General features: G+C 48.5%; 1 protein-coding gene across 1 annotated transcript; it reads left to right on the top strand.

The window, feature by feature from the left end:
• Nucleotides 1-2,615: 2,615 nt before the first annotated feature.
• Pcdh12 (protocadherin 12) lies at nucleotides 2,616-19,886 on the top strand. The gene is made up of 4 exons (XM_021151061.3): nucleotides 2,616-5,817; nucleotides 9,113-9,210; nucleotides 11,623-11,777; nucleotides 17,780-19,886. The coding sequence occupies exons 1-4, from the start codon at nucleotides 2,938-2,940 to the stop codon at nucleotides 18,187-18,189; spliced, it is 3,543 nt and encodes a 1,180-aa protein (XP_021006720.1). The 5' UTR covers nucleotides 2,616-2,937; the 3' UTR covers nucleotides 18,190-19,886.
• The last annotated feature ends 633 nt before the right edge of the window (nucleotides 19,887-20,519 follow it).

Genomic DNA, 20,519 nt, shown 5'->3' with positions numbered 1-20,519 from the left:
GCATGAATCACCACACCCAGGCTGGGTCATCTATTAGGAGATGTGTTATTGTTTGTGCTATCTTTTCTGGTTATGTTCTGCTCAGCATAGCTCTATGAACCCACCCTCCGGTGTTGGTGACTGTCCCCTCTGTGCCTCTGCTTTGTTCTCTGCCTTTGGCCACCAGATGGCATTCTGGAAACACTGCCAGTTTAGAGACATTTTCTGCATCCAAGTTCTCCCTCCTGCAGACTCTCACTGGCCTCTCTCTCCGCTACCATCCCGAGTGCAGCTGAAGAGGCTTTCTGGAAGGCAAATCTGTAGGATCTTGGACAAATTTCCTGTGTTCATCTTTTTTATTAGCTTGATGACTTGACTGTGGGTCGAAATGAGAGGACATAAGAAAACCACTCAGGACATAGGATGGCAAATCATGGCTGATTTCACCATTCTTCTCAAAGCTCTTCTCCAGAACAAGTTGTAGGTCCTTTCTGTGGGAACCCAGGCCTTTCACCACCCAGTGACTTGAGTCCCATCTTCACACAGCCTCCAGATGCAGTGCCAGGAACCAGATTGTCCACTTGGGGGGTCTCTGCCCAGTCTGCCTCCCTGGTCTGCTTTGCTTTGTTTTTTGCTCTTTCCCTTGCCTTACTGAACTAACTACCCCCATCCACTAGGGAGCACCTGCCCCGCCTGAGGCGTGACTGCTGACTCTCCGGCCACAGTCCACAGCCACCACATTGAGCTCACATTTTCATTTCCCCTACTTCCGCATTGACTGGAAGCCCTTTTTTGGGGGGGGGGGTGTCACAGTCTCTTCTCTGCCTGGTGCAGTAGTAGGATGAATAAGGGTCAGACAGTGACGTCATCATGTATGCTGTCATCAGAGGCCAATGAGCACCTACTGTGCTCCTGTGCTCTGAGGGGACCACATGGCTCTCTCCTTGTAGGACAGCCTGCCTCTTGCTCATCCAGAACTAAGATAGACCAGACCAGGGGAGAAAAAAAAAGAACAAAACCAGAAAGGTAAAGGCATAAATGGCTTCACATTTGTGTTTGAACCATTAAACCTGCAAGATGAGAGGGAGAAAATAGTGGTCCCGCCTGCTGAGTGCTTTCTGCCAGGCCTTCATGTGAATCGCTTTTTTTTTCTCATCCCTACTATAATCTTATAGATGACAACACACTGTCAGAAAAGGAAACTGAGGCCCAGAGACTCAAGTAACTTGCGCTCTAAGTCTGTGAAGGTTCCAAGGTCCCCAAAGCTGAGTCGTAGGAAATGGTCTATGGACTTAGGACCCTGGCCTTGCCTTAGTGCACTCTGTGAGACCACTCAGCAAACTGCAGGAGGGAAATGCAGGATAGAAGAAAAGAACGGGCAAAGGGAGGGGGAGGGAGCACACATGGTTAACCCTCAGCCACCCCATCCTGACTGCCGTGGGTCTCCATGCCAACAAGCCCTGAGTGGTGTCACTGTGTCCAAATGGGGCATCACTGGCCCCAAGGACTCAGCAACAGACACCCATCTTTAGGAAGTTGACCTTAATTTCTACACTTTGAAATGCTTTACAGATCTCCAGAATAAAAACCCTACATAGGGCTGGGTCATAAGGCTGGATGAATACTGGAAGCAGCATCCTGAGGGGAAAAGCAGAAGTCAAGAGGCCATGCAAGCCACCTGCCCCTCCTCTGCCTGAGAGAGAAGGTCAACGGGAGGGAGAGGTTGCCCTATGTCTTGGGGTGGGAGTAGAGGCAGCAAGGCAGCCGATGTTAGGACTCTCATAAACAAAAGTGTGGTGAGAAGAATTGCAGGAAAGACCGATGAAAGGGAGAGGAAGGTGTGGGAGAAGGAACCGTGAAAAGGTTGAGACAGGGGAAGAAAGGCTCGGGGCTTCCCCAGACAGGGACTCAAGTTGGACCAGATGCAAAGAACAATGGATCTCAGGAAAAGAGGGGGAGGGAGCCTTGCAGTCAGATCAGACAGGTCCTTACAGCTTCTAGCAGTGCCACTGACACCCTAGGTGTCTGTGTAAGAACTACCCCATGGCTAATGTAAGCTCCAGCCACAGGTGGGATGGGCTGTGGGGACTACAGTAACTTTACTCTTGGGACCAGCTCGGAGAGGTTAAGTTATTTGTCCCGGCAGACCCAGATGTCGCATTGCAGTCAGCATTTGAGCCCATTTTGCTCCTGTGGTCATCGTACTCAGCACAGCTGCTTTCCAGAGAGACAAGCACGGGGGCAAAGTTGAGGCTGAGAGTCCAGCAAGTGTAGGAAAAGGGCAGGGGCAGAAGGCAGAAGAATGGGAGAGGAAGGCAAGCAAAAAAGATGAAGTAGAGAGATGGGGAGCCCAACACGCCCTAGAGGGACATCAGCATAGGTCAAGTTCCTTGCTCACTTGGCTACGCAGTGACTCCTTGTCCCTCATTGGCTGCCTTGCCGCATGGACAGCACCTTCTCATCCAGCCTGTCCCAGGAGCCCTGGCCTCATCCTCTTCAGCAACAGGCCTCTCGGCTTCACAGGAAATGCTCTTTCTCTAATTGCCATTGAAACTCGCAGCCCTCCCTTTTCCTGTAGGTGGGGTTTCCATAGGAAAAAGCTGCTTCTCTGCTTCCCCAGTCTACTAACTGTTTGGAAGTCAAATCCCTACATCCTGCTTTACTAGGTCAAGTCTCTCTTAGACCGGTACTTGCCCATCACTGCTAAGTGGACCAGCTGGTGCTGCGGTGGAGCAAGAATCTCTTCCAGCAATTTATCTGTTCTGGGACCTCTCAGATCACTTGTCACGGAGATGGCCTTGCTTGGGAATCCTGCTCCTTACAGCATCTTCTAATTATGGGACAGAGTTGTACCAGCAGGTCTGAAGTGGGAGATCCAGGCTGACCAAGCCATTCAGGAACTACTGGGGACAAGCTCTGCCTTTGAAAAACTCCAGTCCAGCCTACCCGCCGGTAAGCATGATGCTACTTCTGCCATTCCTGCTAGGGCTCTTAGGGCCAGGAAGCTACTTGTTCCTTTCAGGGGATTGTCAGGAGGTGGCCACTGTCATGGTGAAATTCCAAGTGACAGAGGAAGTGCCGTCTGGCACGGTGATAGGGAAACTGTCCCAAGAACTAAGAGTGGAGGAGAGGCGTGGGAAGGCAGGAGATGCCTTCCAGATTCTGCAGCTGCCTCAGGCACTGCCGTTTCAGATGAACTCTGAGGACGGCCTGCTCAGCACTTCCAGCCGGCTGGATCGGGAGAAGCTATGTCGGCAGCAAGATCCCTGTCTGGTGTCATTTGATGTGCTTGCCACAGGGGCGTCTGCTCTAATTCATGTGGAGATTCAGGTGCTAGACATCAATGACCACCAGCCACAGTTTCCCAAAGACGAGCAGGAACTGGAAATCTCAGAGAGTGCCTCTTTGCACACACGAATCCCCTTGGACAGAGCTCTTGACCAAGACACGGGTCCTAACAGCTTATATTCCTACTCCCTGTCTCCCAGTGAACACTTTGCCCTGGATGTTATTGTGGGCCCTGATGAGACCAAACATGCAGAGCTTGTGGTGGTGAAGGAGTTGGACAGGGAAGTCCACTCATATTTTGATCTGGTGCTGACCGCCTATGACAATGGGAATCCCCCTAAGTCAGGAATCAGCGTGGTCAAGGTCAATGTCCTGGACTCCAATGACAATAGTCCAGTGTTTGCTGAGAGTTCACTAGCACTAGAAATCCCAGAAGACACTGCCCCTGGTACTCTCCTCATAAACTTGACTGCTACGGATCCCGACCAAGGACCCAATGGGGAGGTAGAGTTCTTCTTTGGCAAGCATGTGTCCCCAGAGGTGATGAACACCTTTGGCATAGATGCCAAGACAGGCCAGATCATTCTGCGCCAAGCCCTAGATTACGAGAAGAATCCTGCCTATGAGGTGGATGTCCAGGCAAGGGATTTGGGTCCCAATTCCATCCCAGGCCATTGCAAAGTTCTCATCAAAGTTCTGGATGTCAATGACAATGCCCCAAGCATCCTCATCACGTGGGCCTCCCAGACGTCGCTGGTGTCAGAAGATCTTCCCAGGGATAGCTTCATTGCCCTTGTCAGTGCGAATGACTTGGACTCAGGAAACAACGGTCTCGTCCACTGTTGGCTGAATCAAGAGCTGGGCCACTTCAGACTGAAAAGGACTAACGGCAACACGTACATGCTGCTCACCAATGCCACACTGGACAGAGAGCAGTGGCCCATGTATACTCTCACTGTGTTTGCCCAAGACCAAGGACCCCAGCCCTTATCAGCTGAGAAGGAGCTCCAAATTCAGGTTAGTGATGTCAACGACAATGCCCCTGTGTTTGAGAAGAGCCGGTACGAGGTCTCCACTTGGGAAAACAACCCACCCTCTCTTCACCTCATCACGCTCAAAGCGCATGATGCTGACTTGGGCAGTAATGGAAAAGTGTCATACCGTATCAAGGACTCCCCCGTTTCTCACTTAGTCATTATTGACTTTGAAACAGGAGAAATCACTGTTCAGAGGTCACTGGACTATGAACAGATGGCAGGCTTTGAGTTCCAGGTGATAGCAGAGGACAGAGGGCAACCCCAGCTCGCATCCAGCATCTCGGTGTGGGTTAGCCTCTTGGATGCCAATGATAATGCCCCAGAAGTGATTCAGCCTGTGCTCAGTGAAGGCAAAGCCACCCTTTCAGTGCTTGTAAATGCCTCCACGGGCCACCTTCTGTTGCCCATTGAGAATCCCAGTGGCATGGATCCAGCAGGTACTGGTATACCACCAAAGGCTACCCACAGCCCCTGGTCTTTCCTTTTGGTGACAATTGTGGCAAGGGATGCAGACTCGGGGGCCAATGGGGAACTCTTCTACAGCATTCAAAGTGGGAATGATGCTCATCTCTTTGTCCTCAGCCCTTCCTTGGGGCAGCTATTCATTAATGTCACCAATGCCAGCAGCCTCATCGGGAGTCAGTGGGACCTGGGAATAGTGGTGGAGGACCAGGGCAGCCCTTCCTTGCAGACCCAAGTTTCATTGAAGGTCGTGTTTGTCACCAGTGTGGACCACCTAAGGGATTCTGCTCATGAGCCTGGAGTTCTGAGCACACCAGCGCTGGCTTTGATCTGCCTGGCTGTACTGCTGGCCATCTTTGGATTGCTCTTAGCCCTGTTCGTGTCCATCTGCAGGACAGAGAGAAAGGATAACAGGGCCTACAACTGCCGAGAAGCTGAGTCCTCGTACCGCCACCAGCCCAAGAGGCCCCAGAAACACATTCAGAAGGCAGATATCCACCTGGTGCCTGTGCTTAGGGCCCACGAGGATGAGACTGATGAAGTCAGGCCATCTCACAAGGATACCAGCAAGGAGACACTGATGGAGGCAGGCTGGGACTCCTGCCTGCAGGCCCCCTTCCACCTCACACCAACCCTATACAGGACCCTGCGTAACCAAGGCAACCAGGGAGAACTGGCAGAGAGCCAGGAGGTACTGCAGGACACCTTCAACTTTCTCTTTAACCATCCCAGGCAGAGGAATGCCTCCCGGGAGAACCTAAACCTTCCTGAGTCCCCACCTGCTGTACGCCAGCCACTCTTAAGGCCTCTGAAGGTGCCTGGCAGCCCCATAGCGAGGGCAACTGGAGACCAAGGCAAGGAGGAGGCCCCACAGAGCCCACCAGCGTCCTCTGCAACCCTGAGACGACAGCGGAATCTCAATGGCAAAGTGTCTCCTAGAGGAGAGTCCGGTCCTCATCAGATTCTGAGGAGCCTGGTTCGGCTCTCTGTGGCTGCTTTTGCAGAGCGGAACCCCGTGGAGGAGCCTGCTGGGGACTCTCCTCCTGTCCAGGTACCTCTGGCATGGGCAGCACTTTCTCTGGTCAGCCCCAAAAGAATTACATCACTAAAAGCATTAGACGTCCTCGTTTCCCATATTCATCCTTAGACTCACCCAGTACTGGGTGATGCAGAGGTTAAGGGCACAGTGGCCAGGATCACTGTGTGATCCAAGACTAATTAGTTGTCTGTGGGCCTCAGTTTCCTTAGTGGTGAGATGGGTATGTCAGTGAGAAGTATGTGCCTTGTAGAGTTGTCCTGACGGTCTGTAATGTTAATTCAGTTAATTCCTGTAATGTGCTAATGCATGCTTGACAAAGGTAGTGATTAGGAATAAAAACCTTAGAGTAAGGTTTGCCTAGGTTCAAATTCTGCCTCCACCTCTTCCCACCTGTGGCTCAGAGAGAAGTTACTCAGCTCATCTATTGAAAGCATCTACTTTAGTAGCATGCTTCTCCCACATCTGCATTAGAAAAAAAAAAAAAAAAAAGAATCAATCAACGGCAGCAATGCCTGGACAGCTGTGTCTGTCTGTCCTGTAGTGCGTGCTCAGCAAATGAGTACTATCGCCTCCACAAAACACCTGTCCATCCTGCTGCAAACCTGCTCCGTCTTAGCTAGGCAATGTCCCTGTGAAGGAGTCAGGTCTACTTAACCACTGCCGCAGGCTCCAGGGGAAGCGCTTGACTTGCCTGAGACTCCAAAGTTCTGTGTGCTGGACCCACAGAACAACCCAGTGGAAACAACCCTTCTAGCTAGGCAGATCCAAGTTCAAACACAGCAGCTTAGAACTGCAGAACAGAGGCAATGACCTTTAACAGTGGAGCCTCACTGTCTTCATCTACAAAATGGGATTACAAAGCCAAGCTTACTTGCTCGGCTACTGCCCTGGAGGGGAGGATTAACGGGATGATGAGTAACTATCCATTTCCTGCTTTGGGGTTTTTATAAGCACAAATGGGAGGTTTGCTCAGAGATAGTGCTTAACACCTCCCTAACTGCTTCTCTGACTCCCAGAGAGCTTACTCTGTGCTAGCCTGTGCTGCGGCAGAGACACACTTTTGTGGACCAGACAATGGGCTCAGGTTTCTCATGGAGCAAGCACACAGCTTCCTTCCCAGCCCCCTGCCCAGGAAACCACCTGGTGGCTTAGCTAGTCTCCTAGGAAACTTACCCTAGGGCTCTCTGCAAACCCAGAGGAAGCTACAGCCAATGACTTCATTCATTCCCTCCCATTCATCCATCAGTTGCTTTTCGAATGCACTCTTATGCCATGACACTATATGTCACTGGCCATGACAGTAGAGAGCGGACACTTTGCACGACATACTAAAGTGATGGATAGAAAGGTATCCACGTGGAGTCAATTGGAGGGCGAGAGAAAGATACCGAGTGCTTAGGTTTTTATGACAGTTCAGCTCCTCAATAAAGTCAGATCTAAATTCAAGTTCCAGGCCTTGGTGCTGTGAGAACTGTGAACCTCAGCTTCCATCTCTTTAAATGTTTGGGATGGTGTCTCTTTCCTGCAGCTATTGTGTGGCACAAATGAGATTAGTTGTCACCGAGTAATCACTAAGTGCTACCACAGGCTCTATCAACAAGTGAGTCAGGTGCCTCAGCTCACTGAAATATAAGCACCACGTGACCTCAGTCTCATTCCTGCACTGCTGAGGACACTGGTTTAGAAGCCAGGAGTGAGTTCCTAGGGCCATGGAGATGGGAGGTGAGGCAGGAACAGATTTAGAATGTGAACCCAAGTCCAACCCCAGAATTTGGGTTCCAACTGTGAAGTGACTCTGAATGCCCGGATGCAGCACTGGGCGTGGCTCTTCAGTTTGGATTTACCTGGGTAAAAGGTAGCAGGTGGCTTCCTTTTAAGGGCTTCTGGGCCCGGTGGGGAGGCAGGATCTACCTGAGGCAGGCTATGGGGCCCTGACTCTCCCAAGTCTCAGTGAAACCCCAGTCCTGGCCACAGAGAAGCAGCATTTTTAGGGGTTATACCCCTGAGTCTGTGGAAGAATTTTAATATCAAGATAGCTAATTAACACTGATAATGCTGTGGGGATGCAAACCCACTTCAGAGATGAGAGATAACTAAGCTGGAGGGTCTCAAAAGATCTCAAAATCTGCCTGAAAGTTCCCAAGCTAGTGACCACAAGGAGAATGCAGTCTGCCAAGACAAGGTCTGCTTCTGGCTCTCTCCTGTCAGGGTATAGGGCTGACAACTAGACAATCCCCACTTCTTTCACCTTCTGAAACGTCCATATTTTTCCCTGGACCTTAACAGAAGCCCAGAAGCCGTCTTCTGTTACTGTCTAGACCCCCTAGTCTCTGGCGGACTTCCTGCGGAGCCTTAAATCTCAGCAGGAGTTCCTGGCATGCAGCCAGAATTCAAAAAAAAAAAAAAATCATTTGTCGAATTGCCTGAAAGCCAAATTTGGTGGCGCATGCCTATAGTTACAGTCTTTCAGGAAGCTAAAGAGAGAGTTCAAGGCTAGCCTGCACAGCATAGTAAGAGCCCGTCTCCATGGGCAGAAAGCAAATGGATAGTTTTCTTCAGCAGCACCTCCTGACTTGCTGCCTGCTTCAAAATAGGTTTGAGACCTCTGCTCCTACAGACCTCGCCCCTTCCCAATAACTCAAATACAGTCTCTGTCACACACACACACACACACACACACACACACACACACACCCCGCCCCGCCCCTGCCCCCTGTCTTCCTTGTAAACCATGAACTTCCAGAGACAAAAAGGGGAGGGTGTCCCTTTCTTGTTCTTACAAGTCCCACAGAAACACTATACCTGGCACAAATGCATTTAAATGCATGGCCATTGGTTGGCAGGGCGAATAAGTGAGTTGATGAAATGACATCATTTTTTTCTCTATACAATGCAGTCGTCCATACTGCCCACATAAACTGGCCAGAATGCTTGAATACAGGTCAAAGGTAATCCTTATCAAAGTAACAACCATAAGATCAGGAAATACCCCTTTCACTTCGGCCCTCAAAGTCCACCAGCCACTCCAGGGAAGGAGTTTGTGGGCATGGTTTCAAGGGTCTCCATGCCATCTCCTTCAGCTGCCCAGGGCTTGCAGTGACAGACAAAGCCAGGAAGCACCCTCCCCCCAGGTCCCTTACTCAGTCCTCCAGGTCCATTCCCCCCCAGCCCCCTATCTGATCACAGAAGCATCTGAAGCCAGAGGAAAAACTATAAAAAGAAAGCACCAGCATTGAGGGAAACATCCGGCGAGGAAGCGTGCAGGGTCGGAATTGTGTGGAGTCAACAGATTTTTCCTGTCTTGTAGCAAATCTCCCAGCTGCTGTCCTTGCTGCACCAGGGCCAATTCCAGCCCAAACCAAACCACCGAGGAAATAAATACTCGGCCAAGCCCGGCAGCAGCAGGTAAGCAGCACGTAGCACCCACAACACAGTCCCCTCTGGGCCCCTAAGTCACTACAGTCTTGGGGATGTGTGGAAGGGTGAGTACACCCTAGGAACTCAGCCCTGGGGGTATGTGCAGCAGACAGCACCCATCCCCCACTCCGGAAGCTCCGTCCTGGGACCTCTGTATTTATGATATTTACAGGTCCCAATGCCACCAAGGAAATTACTTCATCTCTTACCTTTGACTATCTGTCCCCTGATTACTTGATTGGTTTGAAATCTGTACCTCTCTTCTTTCTTTCTCTTGGCCTACTACATCAGGATGTAGATGTGAGGGCGTGGTCCTCAGGACAGGTCCTGGAACTGAAGAGACCTCAAGATGGATCTCAAATCCTACTCCTCACTATACAAGGGAGAAATAGATTTTCTTTCTGCAGGCTCGACTTTTGAGCCTGTGGAAATAAACTGGTAATAGAGCAGTGAACAAGAGAAAAGACATAAAAATGTTTTAAAATTATCTTACATGTATTTTGCCTATGAATGGGTAGAAGAGTATATGTGGAGGATGGACGACCATATGTAAGTGTTTGCTTTCTCTTTCCATCACAAAGGTATTAAGGATTGAACTCAGGTCATTGGGTTTGGTGACAAGCACCCTTAGCCACTAAGGCATCTATCTACCTCACTGGCCCCGTTACAATTTTTTTCAAATCATAATTTTATGTAATAGAGAAACCTTTAGGTTGAAGATCCAAAGATCCATGTTTAAGATTGGGTTCAGTGTTGCAGGAATACCTATGAAAATAAAATTGGATAAGAGGGGAATGAGGAAATGAAAATTTAGATCAAGTGGGGAGCCCAAGCAAGGCCTATCTGTAGAGCTTCCTGACTGTTCCACCACACACTTCCTGCTTCCAGGTATGGGACAGGAGCTTTTTCTGGAACAAGGGACTTATAACCTGCAAGCAAGCTAGGCAGCTCAGAGAATTTCTTTATTGCCAACTCTTACCCAGAAAGTAAGGGGGAAATTCAAGTCCTGTTTTTAGGTTTTAGGGTTGGCTTTGGATAGAGTTCTAGTTTCTATGACCTACTTTGGGAAAGGAATTCTAGATTGCTATCTACTTGCCTGGGGGAGTGGGAACTCTGGGATAGGAGGTCAGAGGAGCAGCTCTAAAGGCCTTTGCTTTAGAACATACATTCTAGAGTCATGAGTCAAGATTCGAATTCTTGCTTAATTCCTTAGTCAACAAGTGGGGTAGGGTGGGGTGGGGGGATAGGCAAGTTGCAAAAATCTTCTAGCCGGTAAAATGGGAGTGCCTCTTCTGTATAGGCTTGAAAAGGTCTAGCGAGCAAGTGTCTGCACTTTGGGGAGAGCCTACACCTGGGTTAGGGTAGTCCACACTGTTACCCCCAGCTTGCTGCCTCCTAGCTGATTGCTTAACAGCAGCAGCAAGAGTCACAGTGGGAAATGAGGACAACAAACAGCAGATGGGACTCATGGGCCTTAGGGGCTCTGGGGAGGATTTTCACCTGTAGAAATGAGCTTCCTCCTGAATGACAGTCAGAGGCCCCGAGGCTCAGTGAGACATAGGGGCCCCATGTTAAGCCAGGAAACTGGGGTACAGATGCAGATATGATACACACCCCCCACCCCCTCACAGACATAGACACACACACACCCCTGCCCCTTTGCTCTGAGATGTGGCTTTGGTAGGAAGGAAGCTGCTCACTTATTCCATAGGTTTGTCAAGCACCCTGTGTGTGCCAGGCCATGTTCTGAGTACTTGACAAGAGAATGGAGAGATGGCTCAGTGGTTAAGAGCACCGACTGCTCTTCCAGAGGTCCTGAGTTTGAATCTCAGCAACTACATGGTGGCTCATAAACTTCTGTAATGGGATCTGATGCCCTCTTGTGGTGTGTCTGAATAGAGCAATGGTGTACTCATATACATAAAATAAATAAATATGTCTTAAAAAAAAAAGAAAGAAAGAAAGAAAAAGAAAGGCAAAAAGAGCCTTGCCTGGCTGGTGCAGGGTAGATGATCAAGTTGACTGAAGAAGTTTATTAAATGCTGCCCTGTGCTCCAATAAACCTTCATTGGAGGCGTGAGGGGGCAGTAGTGAGCAACACTACCAATGGCTTCCTTTCTCTTCTGTGTGCCTACCCGTTACAGTGTTGCAGGGCACCCCACTAAAGGCTTTACCTATGAAGTCTCATTTTACACACCCCCCAACCCCGCCCCCAGGAAAGATACTAGGTATCACTCCCATTTCCTTCTAGAGAAAACAATCTTCAGGCGTTCAGGACTCAGTTCACCCTGACTCTGTAAGCCAGCCTTATACCAGTTCCTTGTGTAGATGACAAAGGCTGCCTGAACAGACAGTTCTGTGGGAATTCCTCACGTGAAACCCCATCGGCTTTCTTCACAGGGGTACCATCCCAGACACAGAGGGCCTTGTAGGCCTCAAGCCTAGTAGCCAAGCAGAACCTGACCTGGAAGAAGGGCCCCCAAGCCCGGAGGAGGACCTTTCAGTAAAGCGACTTCTAGAAGAAGAGCTGTCGAGCCTGTTGGACCCTAATACAGGTAAGGATGCCCCGGGGTCACCTTGGTGCCGTCTCCGTGTGCCCATCCTCCTCCCATGCACCCCGACTGCAGAGTTCTGTTCCAGGCCACCGCAGAGAGGGGCGTGGCCAGCATTTTACTTGCCCTGCAGTCTCAGAAAGTGGTTATTTATCTGTTTGCTCCTTTAGTTATACGGTGGTAGGCATAGTTATTTAAGACAGGGTTTCACTCTGTCAATATGTAGCCCAGGATGACCTTGAATTCTTCTTTGAAATCCTCCTGCCTCAGTTTCCCAGTGTGAAGTACAGGGATCACAGGCATGAGCCCCATTACCCAGCCTTCCTTTGTTTAATGACCAGGGTTTTCACCATTTTTTTTATTTTATGCATATTGGTGTTTAAGCCTGCACATTTGTGTGTGTGAGTGTATCGAATCCCCTGGAACTGGAGTTACAGACAGTTGTGAAAAGTCATGTAGGTGCTAGGAATTGAACCCAGGTCCTCTGGAAGAGCAGCCAGTACTCTTAACCACTGAGTCATCTCTCGAGCCCCTGGGTTCTTTTTTTTTTTTTTTTTTTTAAATCATTGTTAAGAATAATGAACAGACTGGAAAGATGACTCAGTGGTTAAGAGTGCTGGCTGCTTTTCCAGAGGACCTGGGTTCAATTCCTAGCACCCACATGGCAGCTCACAGCCATTTATAACTCTAATTCCAGGGAACCCCAATATCCTCCTCTGAACTTCACAGGCAATAGGTACACATTCAAAGCCCAGACAGACATCAGGTAGAACACTCATAGACATAAAACAGAATAAAAACCTTTCTTGAAAATTAAAAAAAAAAGAAAAAGAATAACATAGCACAAGGCTTGACTTCGGGGGTCCTTTCTGAGTGAGCAATCACTTCATTCTTGATCTGTGTGCCCGGCACCAGGAATACCTACAGGCAGACCTCTGGGAGCGGGGGGACATGATACAGGTGAACACAGGCTTAGGAGCTAAGTTGGCCTGCCCAAAGTCTCCTTGCTCATGGCAGGGGTGCTCAAGCCTGGGCAGTAGCAACTCAACTACACTGTTACGGTTGGCATATTTAAATAACCTTTCCCTCCAGAAAGTAGGCAACTCCTTAATGTGCTAATTGAAACTAAAGAAAAAAAAATGTTTGGTAGAAGACAATTAGTTTTGGTTTGGTAGAATGTTTCTAGGCTCATTCACACACAAGCACTGTATTAAATGGGCCTGTTGATACACACCTGTGATACCAGAGTTTGGGAGTGGAAAGTCAGAAGTTGAAGGTCCTCCTCAGTTACAGGAGGAATTATGGTCTACTCTGGGCTATATAAGACCCTGTTTTTACTTTTATTTAATTTTTAAAAATGATTTTTTAAAGATTTATTTAATTTTTTGTTGTTGTTGTTTTTTTGTTTTCCTGTTTTTTTGTTTTTCGAGACAGGGTTTCTCTGTAAAGCCCTGACTGTCCTGGAACTCACTCTGTAGACCAGGCTGGCCTCGAATTCAAAAATCTGCCTGTTTCTGCCTCCCAAGTTCTGGGATTAAAGGCATGCACCACCACCACCCGGCTTATTTAATTTTTTTATGCAGATGAATACACTGTTGCTGTCTTCAGACACTCCAGAAGAGGGCATCAGATCCCATTACAGATGGTTGTGAGCAACCATGTGGATGCTGGGAATTGAACTCAGGACCTCTGGAAGAGTAGTCAGTGCTCTTAAGCTCTGAACCATCTCTCCAGCCCAACCCTGTTTTTTTTTTTTTTTTTTTTAAAGGAGGAAGAGGAGGAGAGCAAAGCAATTAATTTTAACATTAAACATAATATGGACCAGGCTGTGGTGCCACATACCTTAATCCCAGTACACGGAAGGCAGAGAGCTGGTGGATGTCCACAAGTTTGAGGCCAACCTGATCTACAGAAGGAGTTCTAGGACAGCCAGGGCTACACAGAGGAACTTTGTCTCAAAAGAAACAAAACAAAAGATAAACAAAAAATATATATGGATTTTAATGCAGGCCACCTGCCAAGCACCTTCAGTGGAATCTCCCTCCTTTGGGTGGCACGCGCTACTCTGACCGCCTATCCTGTTGGTGGATTTACCTTCCTTGGCTTCCATCTGGATGCAAGGCATGGCAGGTTTTGCCCTTTCTGGGGCTAAAAACCATAACTAGCATTGACAGAGCGCTTTCTAAGTGCAAGTCACCTATTGTAAGTTCCTCTGGAGAAAATATGAAGAGAAAGGGGCTATTCATTATCCTCATTTCATAAAGGGGAAAAAAACTGAGGGTCAAGAGTGTTTAATAATTTGCCCAGGGTCATGCAGCTAATGGCTATTAACATAGACGATATGGCTCTAAATTTCAGAGCTGTGCTGCTCAATATGATAGCCACTGGCCACATATGGCTCTTTAAGTTTAAATGAAGTGAAATTAAATAAAATGAAATATTGAGTCTTTAGTCGTACACTTCAAGGGCTCAGTACCCACATACGGTTGGTGACTACAGTTCTGAATTCTATCATTGACCAGCTGTGGCTAGAACTTTCGGGCTCAATGCTTGCCCTGCCCTGCCTCCCCATAGCCCAGAAGGCATTGGGCAAAGTGGGTTTGGAAGAAGAAAAAAGGGGTGGGAAAGACTTTGTTTGGATACCCCAGGGCTACTGAGGGATGTGCTTAGGACTGGGGACTTGGTGACCAGATAAAGAACCTGAGGGTGTGATGATAATGGGGCTTCGATGACTCAGGGTGGGGCTTGCTTGCCACACAAGTTTGAGGACCTAAGTCTGGATTCCTTAAAAGCCATGTAAGAGCCAGGCACGGGGGTGCATCTGTAATCTCAGAGTTGGGGGGGCAGAGCCTGGAGGCTCCCTGAAGCTTGTGAACTCGCCATCGTAGCTGAATGGTGAGTTTCAGGGTTAGTGAGAGCGTCTGTCAGCACTCAGAAGGTGGAGACAGGTGGAGTCTGCAAGTCTAACACTAGCTTGGTCTACTTAAGGGGTTCCAGGCCAAGCAGGGCTACAAAAGTAAATAAATAAATAAATGGAAGGGTGTGGAAAGAGACATCTGATGTTGACTTCTGAAAGCCTACACACACACACATTCATACACATACACACATACACATATGTACACATACATATACACACTCACATACATACACACACACATTCATACACACACACACATACACACATACATACACATACACACATGCACACATGCACACATACACACACACATACACACATGCACACATACACACACACATGCACCCACACATACACACACACACATGCACCCACACATACACACACACACATGCACCCACACATACACACACACACGCACGCACGCACGCAGGCACGGTGGCTGGGGGAGGTAATGATGACTATTTTATTGGCTGCCATAAACTTACTGAAGCCATAATGAAGACTCATACCATTTTCCAGCTGTTCTCATACAACAGACACTCGCTAAGTCCCAGGCCGGGAAAGGGAGGAGGATTCTGCCATCCGGTACAGTCCAAAACCAAGAACCAGGGGATCATTCACTAATGCAAACAAATGATTAGCTGCAACCTGGATAACCTTTTCACCGTGCAAAGGTAGCCATCTAGTAATGCAGGAACTACAGGCAAACAAACAAACAAAAAAGACAGATCATTTGTGCCCAGAGAATTTCAGTTAACATTTTGCCCTATTTCCTTCCAGAATCTTCTTCTGGCACAGATTTGAAACCACTAGCCTGAAACTAACATAAAACACCAGTCACCATAAACATTTATCGCACCCCCTCACCCCCCCGCCTTTGCTTCCGGGGCTGCAATTCATGTTTGTTTGTTGTTATTTGAGAAAGAATCTTATGCACTGCTAACTGACCTATTCTATCCTGGAACTCCCAATAATCCTCTTGTCTTAGCCTCCTGAGTGCTGGGATTACAGGCAAGTGCCAACACATCTAGCTTCTAGAATTATTTTTTCGAGACGGGATTTTCTTTTCCTTTTTCTTTTCTTTTTCTTTCTCTGATAACACTTAGAAAATAATTATTGACCATTTGTATTTTCTTCTTCTTTTAGGGAATATTTTCTTTATTTACATTTCAAATGTTATCCCCCTCCCTGCCCCCCCCATCCACTATTCTAGCCCCCTCCCCCTGCTTCTATGAGGATGTTCCCACACCCACCTATACACTCCTGCCTCACTGCCCTGGTATTCCCCTATACTGGGACATCAAGCCTTCACAGGACCAAGGGCCTCTCCTCCCATTGATGCCTGACAAGGCCATCCTCTGCTACATATGCGGCTGGAGCTATGGGTCCCTCCATATGTACTCTTTGGTTCGTGGTTTAGTCCCTGGGAGCTCTGGGGGTTCTGGTTGGTTGATGGTGTTGTTCTTCCTATGGGGTTGCAAACCCCTTCAGCTCCTTCAGTCCTTTCTCTAAATCCTCCATTGGGAACCTTGTGCTCAGTCCAATGGTTGGCTGCGAGCATCTGCCTCTGTATTTGTCAGGCTCTGGTAGAACCTCTCAGGAGACAGGCTCCTGTCAGCAAGCACTTCTTGGCATCCACAATAGTGTCTGGGTTTGGTATCTGTATATGGGATGAATCCCCAGGTGGGGCAGTCTCTGGGTGGTCTTTCCTTCAGTCTGTGCTCCACACTTTATCTCCATATTTCTTCCTTTGAGTATTTTGTTCTCCTTTCCAAGAAGGACGGAAGCACCCACACTTTAGTCTTCCCTCTTCTTGAGCGTCATGTGGTCTGTAAATTGTATCTTGGGTATTCTGAGCTTCTGGGCTAACATCCACTTATCAGTGAGTGCATACCATGTGTGTTCTTTTGTGATTGGATTACCTCACTCAGGATGATATTTTCTAGTTCCATCCATTTGCCTAAGAATTTCATTAATTCATTGTTTTTAATAGCTGAGTAGTACCCCATTGTGTAAATGTACCACATTTTCTGTATCCATTCCTCTGTTGAGGGACATCTGGGTTCTTTCCAGCTTCTGACTATTATAAATAAGGCTGCTATGAACAGAGTGGAGCACGTGTCCTTGTTATACGTTGGAGCATCCTTTGGGTATATATGCCCAGGAGACAGGATTTTCATTTGAGGGGAAATGAGAAAAGAACTGTGGTGTGGCATGAGAATTTAGGGGACAGTTTTTCTTTCTTAAGCATCAAACACCAGGCAGTCGCCGTTGCTGTCACTGCCCCGTCCCTTTCTCAGGACCATTCTCAGGCGGGCAGCCCCTTTTCAGCTGTACACTAGACCAGGATTTCCTGCCTTTGGAAAAGTAACAGTGTGAAGGGGAAGTGCTCAGGGACAGGTGGTGACAAAACAGGTCCTGGCAGCCTTGGGAATTCCAGAGGTGGACCCCAGGAGCACCCATGAAGGGCATGCTTTCCAGAGAGTGGGTAAGGTTGGGGACGACCAGGGGCTTCAAAGTCACCAGACCTAAGTCCAACCCAGTTTTGGTTACCTATTAGACAGGACTTCTTTGAGAGTCCCTTAAAATGTAGAGAAGACTCTTGACATCAAGGGTCTGAGTAGGTAAAATGAGATAATTATGCAATTTCATAGGTGGTCATTATTATTTATTTCTAGTTTGTTTGTTTGTTTTTTGAGGTAGGGACTCATTATACAGCCTTGGCTGGCCTGGAACTTGAAGCACAGAAGAGCCTGGCCTCAAATTTAATGTAACTCTCTCACCTCAGTTTCCCTGGTGCTGGTGTTCCTCCATACCAGGCTGAAACAGACTAATTCTATCAGTCCTCATGCCTCCTTCCCAGTAAGCTCTTCCGGCTGCTTTGGTCAGCAGCTTTCCTGCCCAGGGAGCTTGCCTGTCAGGGCCTCTTCCTTCCCGTCCCTCTCTCTCACTGTAGTGTGTCCCCTACCATTTCCCTTTCCTTCTTTGTCCACCTCTCTTGTTCTGCTTCCAGCCCCACCCTGCCTGGCTTCCCTGCCCTTCTGTGCATCTGGCCCTCACTGTGTCCCTCCTTCCTCTGCAGGTCTAGCCCTGGACAAGCTGAGTCCCCCTGACCCAGCCTGGATGGCGAGATTGTCATTGCCCCTCACCACCAATTACCGAGACAACTTGTCTTCCCCCGATGCTACAGCGTCAGAGGAACCGAGAACCTTCCAGACATTCGGCAAGACAGTTGGACCGGGACCTGAGCTGAGCCCAACAGGCACGCGCCTGGCCAGCACTTTCGTCTCAGAGATGAGCTCTCTGCTGGAGATGTTGTTGGGGCAGCACACGGTACCAGTGGAAGCTGCATCCGCAGCTTTGCGGAGGCTCTCGGTGTGCGGGAGGACCCTCAGTCTAGACCTAGCCACCAGTGGGGCCTCAGCTTCAGAAGCACAGATGGGTAGAAAGAAGGCAGCTGAGAGCAGACTTGGCTGTGGCAGGAATCTATGAACATGTTTGGTTGGGATGTGTTTGGATCCAGGACCTGGGTCCCTGAGAAACGTTAGGGCACTCCAGTCTTGAGGATCTCAGGGAATAAGCTGGTTTTTAAAATTTGTGGAATTCATTGGACAGAGATATTCCTAACTTTAGGGCAACTGATGCTATGCTGTTCCTCACAGAGGAAGCAGGAGTCCAGGACTACCAAGCAACTGACTAGGGCAGACCTTGTAATGGTCTGCGTGGCTGAGCTTTACGGACAACAGGGACAGCTTGTTCCACTCTTAGGAGTTTGCAGTAAAACACATGCAGAGGTGGCCCTCAGGAGGAACAGATACCACAGAGTGTAGTATCCTAAGCAGAGGAATGGCCTCACTGGACACTGAAGGTTGAGGGCGGGCTCTTGGGGGAGCCACACATGCCTTCCAACCTACTAATAAAGGGAAAACTGCAGCTCACTCTGTTTGGAGTGAGAGCTGTTTGTCATCGAATTCCTGGCATGAAACTCTTGTTGGGTCATGACAGGCGTGGGTCACACTGGTTCGCAGTGTCAGGTACGCAGACAATGGACATGTGTGTCCTTGACCCCATTCCACTATGCTATCCAACAATATGCATCTCAGCTAGAAAAATCAGGACGTTAGGAAAGCAAGACTGTAAATAGAGTATTTATATGAACCAGGCACTAGGCTTTAATTTGATTCCCCACCCCCACCCCAGCCCTGCCCAGTGCTAGGTCGGTAGTATTTTCATACCCATTTCACAGGAATGCAGCTTGGGAACATTGAGGGGTCTTCCCCAAGATTGAGCAGGGAGTAGAGGCAGACTCAGGATTTGTGCTCAGGCTGGCCCAAAGCCAAAGCCCATGTCATCAACCATGGCACTGGATTGCAAAGGAACGGAAGAGGAAAAGTCCCTGAGATGAAGACTTGCAGACAGAAGGCACTCAGTTCCGAATTAGTCCGCTCTTACAAGCACAGGGTAAAAGGAGTTCGCATCTGCCCAGTCCCAGTCCCTTCCTTTTCCAGGGAGCAGTCCTTCTTGTGCATATAGTAGTCTTACCTGACACCCCATCTGGGGAAGTCTTGCTCTATCGGCAGGCTTGGGTCTGTGAATTGAGGCCCCAGAGGATGGTGTGTGAACTAGAACTAGAAAATCCATACTGACAGCAGCCAGCTTTTCAGGGGTGGGAAGAGTGAAGAAATAGCTAATATTTTCCCAATACTTTTTTTAATCCCCGGAAATTTCCAAGCAGCCACAGCTAGCTTAGGATAGTATAAGATGGGGTGGGGTGGGACTCTCCTGGACACCAGAGGCAGAAGATATTGTCTGCTTCACTTGTCATCTCCGGGAGATCAGGGCTCTTGACTCTCATCTGTAGACAGGCCAGCCGGGCTGGTGCCACCTCGGGCTGGTGACAGTCACACACTTTGGAATGCAGTGATGTTATTCCATCTTACAGATGAGGACTATGAGACCTGGAGAAGTTAGCATTTTCAGAGGCAAGGTCTGAGTCTCTGATCACCTCACTCCGGTCAGGGTCATCTTGTAAGACCTGTGATTGTCAAGCTGGTTCACAGAGCTGTTGGGTTCCAGGCCACTGAGAGAGGTCATGAGAACCAAGCAGGCAGGAGCTCCATCTTACCTAGCCAGGTGCCTGGCTCAGATGACACTTGAAATACTTGTTGAGTTGATCCATGGTCGAATAAATGGATAAACAGATGCTTCAGAGTCTCCTTTTATTTTATTTTATTTATTTTTTTTAAAGATTTTATTTATTATATGTAAGTACACTGTAGCTGTCTTCAGACACTCCAGAAGAGGGCGCCAGATCTCGTTGCGGATGGTTGTGAGCCACCATGTGGTTGCTGGGATTTGAACTCTGGACCTTCGGAAGAGCAGTCGGGTGCTCTTACCCACTGAGCCATCTCACCAGCCCTTATTTTATTTTTTTAAGAGATTATTTATCTTATGTACATGAGTACACTGTCACTCTCATTAGACACACCTGAAAAGAGCATCGGATACCATTACAGATGGCTGTGAGCCACCATGTGGTTGCTGGGAATTGAACTCAAGACCTCTGGAAGAGCAGTCAGTGCTCTTAACCACTGAGCCATCTCTCCAGCCCTAGAGTTTCCTTTTATTTATGTTGGTGTTCCAGTAGGACTTCATTGGGGTGGGGAAATAGTTCTACTGTCTAAAAGCAGAGTCTGAAGACTACGATACAAAAATAGAGCATGCTGACCCCACGGGTAATTAGTGCTTTTGCAGGCTGAGGAGAGATGGAGTGGGGAGATGACCTAGGAATGCTGGAACCATAGCTGAGATTTGATCTATAG

Source organism: Mus caroli, unplaced genomic scaffold, assembly GCF_978045245.1.
Source record: "Mus caroli unplaced genomic scaffold, Mus_caroli_1 scaffold_19, whole genome shotgun sequence".
NCBI lineage: Eukaryota > Metazoa > Chordata > Mammalia > Rodentia > Muridae > Mus > Mus caroli.
Note: the sequence above shows the minus strand (reverse complement) of the source record. Positions and strands in the feature narration are given on the sequence as shown.

Bases quoted from the DNA above. Each gene is read 5' to 3' on its own strand.
- Pcdh12 (XM_021151061.3), top strand. From the start codon at position 2,938: ATGATGCTACTTCTGCCATTCCTGCTAGGGCTCTTAGGGCCAGGAAGC. The intron at 9,211-11,622 runs GTAAGCAGCACG...CTTTCTTCACAG, and splicing joins GCCAAGCCCGGCAGCAGCAG to GGGTACCATCCCAGACACAG. The intron at 11,778-17,779 runs GTAAGGATGCCC...CTTCCTCTGCAG, and splicing joins CCTGTTGGACCCTAATACAG to GTCTAGCCCTGGACAAGCTG.